This window comes from Sphaerodactylus townsendi, linkage group LG03 (assembly GCF_021028975.2).
Source record: "Sphaerodactylus townsendi isolate TG3544 linkage group LG03, MPM_Stown_v2.3, whole genome shotgun sequence".
Taxonomy (NCBI): domain Eukaryota; kingdom Metazoa; phylum Chordata; class Lepidosauria; order Squamata; family Sphaerodactylidae; genus Sphaerodactylus; species Sphaerodactylus townsendi.
Genome location: NC_059427.1, coordinates 154,461,862 through 154,474,032, shown reverse-complemented (window position 1 = coordinate 154,474,032; position 12,171 = coordinate 154,461,862). Strand labels below are relative to the sequence as shown.

Here is a 12,171-nt window from a genome sequence, read left to right as displayed (position 1 = left end):
AGAAGGAGACTCCATCACCCTCTGAGGCAGTGTATTCCACTGTCAAACAGCCCTTGTCATCAGGAAGTTCTTCCTAATGTTTAGATAAAATCTCTTTTTCCTGTACCTTGAACCCATTACTCCTTGTCCTAGTCTCTGGAGCAGCAGAAAACAAGCTTGCTCCATCTTCAACGTGACATTCCTTCAAATATTTAAACATGGCTATCATGTCACCCCTTAACCTTCTCTTCTCCAAACTAAACATACCTCCTAAGCCTCTCCTCATAGGGCATGGAATCCAGACCTTTTACCATTTTAGTCACCCGCCTCTGGACCCATTCCAGTTTGTTGATATCCTTCTTGAATAGTGGTGCCTGGAAGTGGACACAGTATTCCAGGTGCAGAACAGAGTGGCACTGTTATGTCTCTCAATCTGGATACCACACAGAACTGTACTTTAATCTTCCAGTGGAATAGGGTACATACTCCTATTGATGCAGCCCAGAACTGCATTGGCTTCCTTGGCCGCCGCATCACACTGCTGACTCATATTCAGTTTGTGGTCTACTAAGACCCTTTCACATGTACTGCTGTCAAGTCAGGTGTCACCATCCTATATCTGTGCATTTCATTTTATTTGCCTAAATGGAGTACCTCACATTTATCTCTGTTGAAATTCATTTTGTTAGTTCTGGCCCAGCTCTCTAACCTGTCCAGGTCATTTTGAATCCTGACTCTATCCTCTGGGATATTAGCTACCCTTCCTAATTTGGTGTCATCTGCAAATCTGATTAGCATGCCCTCTATTCCATCATCCAAGTCGTTGATAAAAATACTAAATAGCACTGGGCAGGACAGAACCCTGTGGCACCCCACTAGTCACTTCTCTCCAGGATGAAGATGAGCCACTGGTAAGCGAGATGAGCCATTGGTAAGCCTTTGGTAAAACAAGTTTAGGAAAGCCTGCAGAAAAGCTCAAAGGTACTGTATGAAGGCAAGAAACATCAGCAGCAAACCCAGACCAAATACATTGGGTGGAAGCGAGGTAAATAGTCCTTGTTCCTGTTGGTGCTGTAATGTTTCCAATTATGTTCTGGAGTACTTAGTATTAAGTGTGACACCAGCTGAAGAATTTGCAGCTTCATTTAGGTTTGAGTGTGTGGTAGGGTTATTTCAGGACACAGAGTGTTTGATGAATGGGTTAGTTTTCTTGCCTCCCCACCCCCTTCCTAGCTCCAGATACAATGAAGACTGAAAAAGTTGCAAAGTGCATCTCACTCCTTCTCCTCTTCCTCCTTTGTTTCTTTTTTATTCACCTTTCACACACATCACAATGTGTATATTCTGCAAGTGTATCACTTGGGGCAATATGCATACATCTTCCCTCTGCTATCTGTGCCAAAAAAAATACAGTTCTCTTGTTATGTTTTCGGAAGTGGGTGAGCTGCTAAGAAGCAGGGCTGGTCTGTCTTCAGCTGATTTTACTCAAGCACTGAAGTGTTAAGTGTGTATTTATGTTTTAAAGAGTTGGTTGTGAAATTGTTTACTTTTATTTAAAGGAAATGTAGTGTAACTTTTTAAAATAACCTGTTTAAAAATAAAGTGATTAACATGTCAGGCATTTAATAGCTAGCGTTGCCCATAGGCCTGGAGGAAAATCCCGTCCTTTTAACATGTCCTGTTCAATATCTGGCATCCCTAACAACCAGACTGCACCCTTTTCGATAAAGAGATCCAAGGGCAATTAATCTGTCACCACTTCCTTCTGGGCCTTCTTTGTAAAGTAATTCTCCGCCAGAGTCCTAGTGCCTACCTAGTTCCTGATTTCAGACCGGGGGGGGGGGGTTGTCCTTGGAAACTAAGTAGGGTCAGCTCTGGTTAGTATTTGGGTGGGACACTACCAAAGGGGACCAAAGTTACTATGCAGAGGAAGGCAGTGGTAAACCTCTGCCCATCTTTTGCCTTGAAAACCTCTGAGGCAGACCTTTGTGCCAAAATGCATTTGGCATTCTGTTTTACTGTATTTGTTATTATGCTATTTTATCATATGTACACAGTTGTTTCTTGTTTTTGATGTGTTTGCATATAAAATTATGGTGTAATGTTATATTATCTATCTATACATATGGTGTAATGGGTGTGTGTGTGTGTGTGTGTGTGTGTGTGTGTGTGTGTGTGTGTGTGTGTGTATAAAGTACATAAGAATACATAAAGCCAAAAAATTTTAATATATATAATTATATAAAATGTTTGGCTTTATGTATTCTTATGTACTTTATATCGTAAGCTGTCTTGAGCTCCATAGGGAAGAAAAGTAGCTAATAAAAATATACAAATGCGAGTTATGATGCTGCTACTGATTTTAATTGATTTTAACATACCTTTTTATTTATACTGTTATATTATGTTTATTACTGTTTGCTGTTGGGCTTTATTGTACACTGCCCTGAGCCTTTTGGGGGTAGGGTGGTCTATTAAATCTCATAGTAATAATAAAGACCAGCTGTATTCTCCTTAGTAGAGTCCATCTCCCAGGATTTAGAGAAATACATCCGTTTGCCTTTCTTTGCCAGTTGATCCAAGAGAAGTGACAGAAGACTCTTCAGAGTGTTAAACTACCAATACAAAGCGACCTTTTAAAAGCCACAGAATCACACCTGATTGGGCACCCAAAGCAGGAGCTTAGGGAACCAGGCTGGGGGAAAGGAGAGCAGCTTTAGCAACAAGCAGTTGGCATTTTTCCCAAGAAGGCTGGCCTGTCACAGTGACCTTACCCCAAGCTCTGCCAGGAAAAGAACAGAAGGGCCTTTTCAAGCATTGACTGCACTTTCCATATTCTTAGGGTGGGCTTTATTTTCCACTGTTACTTCTCACTTGCCATCAATTGGGAGGAAGTACAGAACCAGAGTTCACTGACAGCTGCTTTAAGAAGTAAAGTAGTCTTTGTAAATACAGCAACTCCAAATCCTTTGACACCCCCCGCCCCCTCCAAGGATGCATGAACTTGCGGAAAACAGGTGCCAATTTCTACTAGGGGGAAAGGCAGAGGTAAGAGGATTAAGACAGTACTGAACATTTTGCATTTCCAATACACCAATTTCACGTATGACACAGCATGCAAAACAAACAAAAATCACCCAACACAGAGATCTTGTGCTACTTCCTACACGTAAAGGATTTCTATGTAAGAAACATGAAGCCTTTATCAACTAATGTGCATTCTGCAGCACTCAAGAGTAGTTTCTTACTGTTGCCACAAGAATCCCGTGGGTAGGTTAGACCCAGAGCTCATGACTATCCTTAAGTCATCCTGTGTGTTTCACGCTTCTGAGCAGCCATTTGAAATCAACATTCCCAGTTCAAGAGCCAAAACCACACAATAAGCTTACAGTGCCCCCACCCTAAGCAGAGCTATGCCCTGTTTAGCATGGCACTACCAAGAAAGAAGAAAGCAAAAAAGCACCCAGAAGGGTCTGAATTTTTGAGAAGGGGATTAGCAGGGGAAGAAAGGCTTGATTAACTCCTCCCATATTGTCCTACCCCATAAAAATAAAAGTTGCATAAAACTTTGTGCAAAGAATCAGCTGGCAGGAAAAGAGGTCCCCAGCTTCCATTTGGTTGTTTTTTCCTTTTTAAAAAAAACCTAACGAACGGGAAACAGAATCATGCAATTACACTAAACATACATACATACATGCAGATTAACACCTGGACTGGGGATACTCATATTCAGATACATGCTTAGACACAGAGATACAGCTTTAGAAAAAAGCACACTCCCGCACAAAGAATATTCTCTGGTGAGATCTACACTTAAAGCCTATATGGTTGGGCTAAGTTTGATTGATCCCTGGTGTATACTGCACTCAACAGAAAGAAATTATACTTTTATTTCTTCTGAGCATCATAATTGTTTCCTGTTAGACTACTTTCTTGCTTCAGCTTCTCTGCCTGTGATTACTGCCTGTGATATAGATGCTATTGTTATTTCTGATCACACCTTCATATCACTGAGTTAGACAACCTGATTTATGGCATCTTAATGTTTCTCTTCTTTATGATGAGACTTTTAAAAATCAGTTGATGGCTGAGATATCAGAATATTTTAATATAAATCAAAAGACTTCCAGTACTTGTGCTGATGTCTATGAAGCTTTAATTAGAGGGGTACTCTTTGTATGTGCTTCTCATAAGAAGTAGTTTAGAGAAAGGAAAGAAATACCATTGAAAGATAGATTGAAATCCCTTTTAAGCCAGTTTGCTACATCTTCCACATTGTGAAAAGTTGTGAATTGTGAAAAGTGAAATATGAATTAAACAATATACTATCAGTGAAATCAGAATATACTCTTAACTTGTCTACGCCAGTCATATTTGGGAAGGTGGTGGGAGACCAGGTAAAATTCTAGCATATCATTTAAGACAGAAAGGGAATAAGAACTATTTTCCTTTAATCAAGGGTCAGAAGAATAGACTACATACAGCCTGTAGTGAAAAAAACTTTCAGTTCTGTAAGTGTTATTCTGAATTGCACAGGAAAGGCAAAGAATGTACAGTCTCTGCAGATAGAGAACAATGGATTATAATGGCATGCCACAATAAATTTGATCCATTTTCACATGCTAAGTTAACATTATGGGCCAATCAGATCTAAAAATTGAGAACAAATCTTTTTTTATGGAAGACTTGAATCAATAGGGAGATTTTTACATTGGACAAATTGAAAGGTTATGATGAGGAGCTTCTGTCATTTTCTGAACTGAGGTCTAGATATGACTTGCCATCTTACGGCAATACTCACAGTTGCAGCATTTGGTGGCATCTAAACATGGCCCTGCAGCATTAAGTGTCTGAGGCCCATTATATATGGAATGCTCACCTCAGAGCTCTTAGCTGTGCAATGGAGCTGTAGTGTGGTCTCCTCGCGTTTCTCTGTTTATACAAGAGAAGGCTTTCATGACCAGCCCCGCAACTGCTTGCTGAAGTCTCAGCAGGCCTCTGCTTTTCCTGGTTCTCTTAACTCCATCCATCAACTCCCTTTTAAAGGAATAGAGCTTATCATACCCGGTAGTTGCAAGATAAAGGACTTTGTTAAAGCCCTTTGAGTGGCAGTTATATTGATATACCTGTGATTGCAGTTATATCAATATTGTAGCCCATCTCCAAAAATAACCCACCCCCCTCCAAAAAGAGGCAAAACAATTCCCTGGACCACACACAAGGGGACCATGTCATAGAACTGATATCTCACCACTCTTCCCCTCCTCCTCCCCACATCCCTACCTCCTGGTTTTCAAGTGAAATAAAAAGAAGAAGAGTTTGGATTTATATCCCCCCTTTCTCTCCTGTAAGGAGATTCAAAAGGGCTTACAATCTCCTTTCCCTTCCCTCCTCCACCCCCACGACAAATATCCTGTGAGGTGGGTGAGGCTGAGAGGGCACCGAAGAACTGTGACAGTGATTTGGCAGTGATTCTCTGTTTATAATGATATATCAATCTAGTAAATAACAAAAATTGAAGCAATAACAAATCTGAAAAGGTTGGAGGGGAGACAGGTGCACAGGAGTGACAGGAGTGGGAGGGGCTGGTGGTGGGCACAGGGAAGATGTCCAGGGCGAATCTCCCCTGCTCTGCCACAGCTACAACTTGCCCCACATTTCACAGCATACTACTACGATATATTGGATCTCACTACAGGATTATTATTTTTTTTAGAAAATGGGGCTGTGGCACTAAGATTTCATCTGAGTTTCGAGCAGCAATAACCTTGAGTCTTTAGGAAAGTTATCAGCAGGCCTGGAGGAAGACGTCCCTTTTTTAAAAGAAGCAAAGTTGTTTATCTCCAAGCTATGAAGAGTCTGAGCTGTCCGGTTCTATATGTTAAGCTTCTTTTAAAGGAACAGGATATTTTTCTTCAGGTCTCTTGGATAACCCTAGTCTTCTGGAGAGGGTGTCTCTTTAGGATGCCCAGGCTAGTCTGAACTCATCAGACCTTTGAAGCTAAGCAGGGTTGGTCAAAGTTAGAACTTGCATGGAAGACCACCAAGGAATTCCAGTATTACTATAAAGAGGGGGGCAATGGCAACTCTTATGTCTCTTTCCTTTAAAAACCCAATGGCAATGTCCCCAAAGTGGTGCCCTGGACACTGCTATACCAATACCGTTAATGGTGTCCATCAAGTGTTTGTAGAAAGCGGGGTAGTGGGGGGGTGAAGCTTTTGCCCACAAGTCTTTTTACTGACTGCAGGTTTTTTTAAAAATGTTGTTTTTGTAGCAGCTGCCATCTCAGCGCTTGGACTGTGCAGCAGAAAGTAAGCTGGAGCAGCCATTTTGTGGCTGGCTCCACCTAATGTGGCAGCTATTTTGTATATTCATCTAGCACACTGTGTCAGAATTCCTAAGGAGTTCACAGGCTCAAAAAGATTGGGAATCCCTGCCCTACAGGGCCACCATGACTTGACGGCAAAAAGGGCATTTAATGTACCTTGTTCGGGAGCCCTCTTTGTCACCGGCTGTTCGTTACATTTCATAATAAAAGCAAATCCTTTAGCACATATAAGCCACCCAACTCAGTCTTGTCCCCTGGTAAACCAAGCTTCAGAAGCCAGGTCTGTGTTCCTTACATGTATACGAGACTGAGTTAACAGGAACAAAGTTTCACACAAGTTCTACCTTGACCTCCTTAAGGCTTAAGAACAACAAATCCAATTTACGACAAGTTTCTGCTCCCAACTCCTTTAGGCAAAAATTAAATTCTTCGAGGTTGACAGAAGGTACTTTTCTCACATCCCCCTGCCCCAGAGAGTTCATATCAGAAGCCCCATTAAACCCCTTACCACTAAAACAGCGAGAGAGGCATCACTGGATGAAAGAGATACTTGTTTAGTATCCTGCCCATTACAGCAAAGGAGGTACTTGTACTTACAGGAGGTCCCTCAAGGCAGTCTTAAAGATGATCCGAAGGAATCTCCAGCCGCCGCTGCCGATGTAGATACCCAGGGCAGCTGCAACGCTCCACCACCAGGGCATACCAAAAAAACGCATTAGTCCAAGAGTTCCAAAAGCGGCAGTACAGACCCCAATTGTGCGCATTCTGAAGGGAAAAAAAGAACATTAGCTGCAGTTTGACTACTAATACAATCGAATGCTTTCTGCACTTCCACAGGACATTAAGTGTGTTGGGCAGAGCATGACCAAGATTGCCTAGGCTGGCTGGGTCTCATCAGACATCAGAAGCTAAACAGGGTAGGCCCTGGTTTGCATTTGGATGGGAGACCAAACACATTTATTTACTTCCTTCAGTTATACTCCTGTCTTTCACCCCAAGGGAGCCCAAAGCAGCTTACATTCTCCTTTCCTCTCTTCTTATCTTCTCAGTAGTCCTGTGAGGTAGACGAGACTGAACTGATATGACTGGCCCATGGTCACCCAGCAAGCTCCCATGGCACAGTGGAGATTTGAACCCGAGTCTCCCAGTCTGTGCAGAAAAGAATATTCTACTGCAATGCATTGTGTATAACTGCCACCATCAAGATATTGAATCTGATACAGGACACAATAGCTCTCCCATCTCCTGAAAGGTTAGAGCCACCACAGGTATATTATACTGGTGATCCAATATTTCCCATTCACAATCCTGAGACTGCCTCTATAGGGAACACTGAGGAGCTACCTAATAATACCACCTAGGCACTTATAAAACAATATAGTAGGGAGTCAATCTAATTATGGATGCCCACAATTCCATCAGCCTCTGCCACCTGGGCCATGCTGGCAGGCTGATTTGTAGTCCATGAACATCTGGAGGGCCATATTGAAGACCCATGTCATGGCAGGGATCTTCAGAGCCTGGCCCTCAGATGTTTGGACTGCAATTCCCATCAGCCTGCCACCTGGCCATGCTGGCGGGCGACAGGACTGACCATGAACCTAATCATAAAGGATGCACACAGGAACATTCTCAGAGCCAGTCTATTCATTGCCAAGGATTGCCAAAGTTCAAGCAAAAATATTTGTACAGAAGCAGCCTATTCACTACATAATCATCAAAGATCAGACCCTAAAACCTTTTCCTCAAATTGGCTTAATGTTAATAATATTTAATCTACCTGTTATTTTTACACATTTTAAGTGTTCTTACTTATTGTGATGTTTAAGACAGAATGGACTATAGCGGAGAACAAAACGTAGGGGAGGAGCATTTCAAAAGAGGAGAAAAGCTGGGTGATAAATAGAGAAGGAAGCTGCAATAGAAATAGGGGGAAAGCTAACTGATGGCATAAAAGCAAAAGTGTGAATTTCTGTCTAAAAGAGATATTCCCAAACTTTCTGAGTTGTGGAGCACTTTTCACGGAGAAATTCATCACTATTGTTGCCTTTATGTCAAAGGCACATGTGGCTGTTTTTGTCTAACTGTCTCTTATCGTATATATAGCAAAAGCATGAATTATTTTTCGAATTCTAAATTGCTTAAATTTTGATCTTTCCCAATGAAAGTTATTAAAAATTAAATTTTTAAATATCATTTTCTCAAAGTGATTTGTCACTTTCATTCCAGTTCTTTGCAGAGCACTTGGAGTTGCTTCACCGAGCACCAAGTACTCCATGGAGCGCTGTTCGGGAACTGCTGTCTTATAGGTGAATGAACAAACCACTCATGCCCTTTTAAACACTTTAATGATGATTAGTTTGGATGCCCTCATCTTTGAGGGATGCACATGACTCCAGTAACTCCACACGTAATGCTCTTATTGCTTTTTTTTAAAAGCACCACATATCCTTCCAGTCATGTGAGAGTGAATAAGCAAGAGCCTCATGGAATCCTAAAGATATCAATATTTTTCTGTAGTAAAATTGCCTGGACAACTGCCCACTCTCTCAGGCGCACAACAACAAAGTCAGTTGCTCTAGTCCACAAAGGTTTACGCTACAATTTTTAAAAAGCTGTTCATCTTGAAGGTGCCAGAAGACTCCTGCACATTTCTTATTGCAAGAGATTGACAAGGCTACCCCTGTGGAGTTATTATGAAGAGAGGGAACTCTCCTGCACCAGCCAATCATCATAATGATGATACAATTTTACCATAATGAGTGTGACGACCCTTCCTCCTCCTTTTTTAACAGTGCAATTCCAAGCAGAGTAACCCTCTTCTAAATCCATCAAAGGCTTAGATGAGTAGCTCTGCTTAGGAATGCACACAGACAACCATTTCTTTCAACTTCTGCTGGAACAGAATGGGAAGAGAAAATGGCCCCAGAACAAGCCAAGGTGAGTGGCCCCCACTGACTGCAGCTCCTCCTCTCTAGACAGCAGGGATCCTCTGTTAATTCCCTTCCTCTATTTCTTTTTAAGGATGTATCTCTAAATTACAACCATCACAACAGAGCTAGCTACTTGATCAGTCAAGAAAGGATTTGGTCAATTGAACAGTCAAATGCTGGTCAACTGCCTTACTTATATTTAGTTGCTCTTACAACTAAGGCTAAACATCCAATTCATTAACTGTTCCAGCAAAGTAAAAAAAAAAGTTTCAGTTACTTGTTATAACCTATAAAAATCTTATGCAAGAATTCTATAAAGAATCCACTGAACAATTCTTGCTTTTGGCTTTTATCCTGGAATCACCAAGGTCAGCAGACAGTTTCACAGTAAAAAAAAGAAATAATAGAAACAGAAATACAGCACAGCAAAACCAACTGGGAGAACCAACATGCATAGGTGTCAAACTCAGGCCCTCCAGATGCTCATGGACTACAATTCCCAGCAGCCCCTGCTAGCATGGCCAATTGGCCCTGCTGGCATAGTTTGACAACTATGGCTAAGGTGCCAGACTAGAATCTGGGAAACCCAGGTTTGAATCCCCACTTCGCCATGCAAACTTGCTGCTTGACTTTGGGCCAGTCACACACACTCAACCCTGACAAGTATTTGGAGACCTCCAAAGAATGTGAGGCCAAGGCTGGCAATGGCAAACCCCTTCTGAATGTCTTTTACCTTGAAAATCCTACAGGGTTTCACCACATGTCAGCTGTGACTTAAGGACAAACAAAAGAAAAATACCAACTTCTTCAAACAAATGCCTGTTTTAATTTGTGCTAACCCAGGCATCAGGCCAGTCTGCCTGGTTGATGGCAGCACATACAACAGATATCCAGTACAAGAAGCTTTGGAATGCTATTTTCAATTTCAGCAGCCCTTCTCATTAAATTATACCATAGCAACAACAACAAAAACCAAGGTGCCATCAGAGCAGCAGTGGCATAGTGGTTAAGAGCAGGTACATTCTAATCTGGAGGAACCGGGTTTGATTCCCCGCTCTGCCTGTCTGAGCTGTGGAGGCTTATCTGGGGAATTCAGATTAGCCTGTGCACTCCAACACACACCAGCTGGGTGACCTTGGGACAGTCACAGCTTTTTGGAGCTCTCTCAACCTCACCCACCTCACAGGGTGTTTGTTGTAAGGGGGGAAAGGAAAGGAAGTTGAAAGGGAGGATTTAAATCCAAACTCTTCTTCTTCATCATCAATACAATTGAATTGGCTTCATCCAACATTTGACCAGGGTCACACAGGAGCTGGACAACTGACAATGTCTGACTATTTGATTGATAAGCGTGCCAATCCTAGCTGTAAACTGCTTTGAGGACTCATTGGTAGAAGAATTGGGAAGTAAATCTAACCTGTGTGTGGGAAGAGCCATTAATGACTTAAAACGCTTCACCAGGTCAGCTGCTTTCAAAGACAGGCCGCTGTTGCAACGCAGCAGCTGCCTCGCCTTCCTTGTGGCTGCCTTGTCGCTTCTAAACAAATGTCCCCTTTAAAGGGTTGTTGTTGAAGATGTTGTCTTTGCGCTTATTCACGATAACGTCCTTCGTTGCCGCCTGTTGGCGCCGAGTTCCCCGCTTCATTACCGTCCTCCAACCTCCAGGGTCGGAGGGCAGCGGGGCGGGGCTTTGACGCCTGTTAGTATGGTTTAATGACATCGGAGTGGGGCGCAGAAAGGAGAAGAGGCGCCTCGCGGCGGAGCCGTTTCGCCGCCTGTCGGTTTGAAGCAATTCGCTCGCGATGCTTCGTATTTGGTCGGTTGCCTACCAGAACTCTGGCGGCGTAGTTTAATGGAGGCCGTAAGGAAACGCCTAACATGTAAAGCAATCGTCATTAATCCAATTTACAGTGACCTGGTAGGGATTTCTAAGCAAGAGACTAACAGGGATGGTCGGCTACTGCCTTCATCTGTTTAGTGACCCTGGTATTCCCTTGAAGTTTCCCATCCAAATAATATTTAGGGCTGACCCTGCTTAACTTCTGAGATCTGAGACTATCAGGTCAGCCTGGGTCATCCAGGTCAGGGCAGTAAACCTAATCTATATCTATAAACGCGAAATACCACTGACTGACTGACTCACTCATCTATCAAAGAACTCCCAAAAAAACCACTCCTAATCCGCTCAACAACGCTAAAAATTTTGGCACACCGGGTTCATTATAGTGTGGTTTAGATGCTCACTAAGAAAAAAAGATTTTTTCAAAAATATTCAGTTTTACTCCGAAGTTATGACCATTAATATTTACGAAGTTGAACTCTGGCCATCTGCGTTACTGTTGAACTCTGGCCACCTGAATGAACATTCTAAAGGTGACAGTTAAAGTTTTCCGTTTGCCGCTTGAAGGATTCCAATCTAAAAGGGAGTAAAAAAATGATTAGCTTCACATGAGATTTTAAATGAAGCTGGGCACTTCTTGGACGCTTCTACTTCCATGCATTGAATTGACAAGTTCTGATAATGCTGACCAAACAAGCACAATTGAGCCAATGGTGGCCCAACTGGATTCTACCACCGACCTCCTTACCTGTTCCTTTGTTGAAGCAGAAACATACGAACCTGTTCCTTCTGTTGAAACAGCTAAAGGGAGGAGAGGGATTAAACGCAGAAAGCGATTTACAGATTCGATTAGAAAAAGACAACTACAGGAAGCTGCTGCAAAATATGCGAATAACAACCTAGATGTTCATTGAGAGCCTGTGAAAAAGTATGCTGAATGTCACCCCGAAGTTCACAGACAGGCTGTGATGAGGTATGTTGAATGTCACCCTGAAAATCATACAGAGCTTGTGATGAAGTATGCGTAGCGAAGCACAGGTGCCCTGCTAGTAAATAAATATAGGAGTCTTCTTCAGTTTGCCATTTCCTG

The 12,171-nt window shown here is 42.3% G+C and overlaps 1 protein-coding gene across 1 annotated transcript in view; it reads right to left on the bottom strand.

Moving 5' to 3' along the window:
- Nucleotides 1-11,870, bottom strand: part of SLC27A1 (solute carrier family 27 member 1) — a 44,482-nt gene extending 32,612 nt beyond the window's left edge. The window contains exons 1-2 of the mRNA XM_048487514.1: nucleotides 11,830-11,870; nucleotides 6,906-7,073 (exon numbers count right to left, since the gene is read on the bottom strand). Of these exons, the coding sequence (XP_048343471.1) occupies nucleotides 6,906-7,073; nucleotides 11,830-11,855 (194 nt within the window). The 5' untranslated portion in view covers nucleotides 11,856-11,870. The remainder of the gene's footprint in view (nucleotides 1-6,905; nucleotides 7,074-11,829) is intronic.
- Between the last annotated feature and the right edge of the window lie 301 nt (nucleotides 11,871-12,171).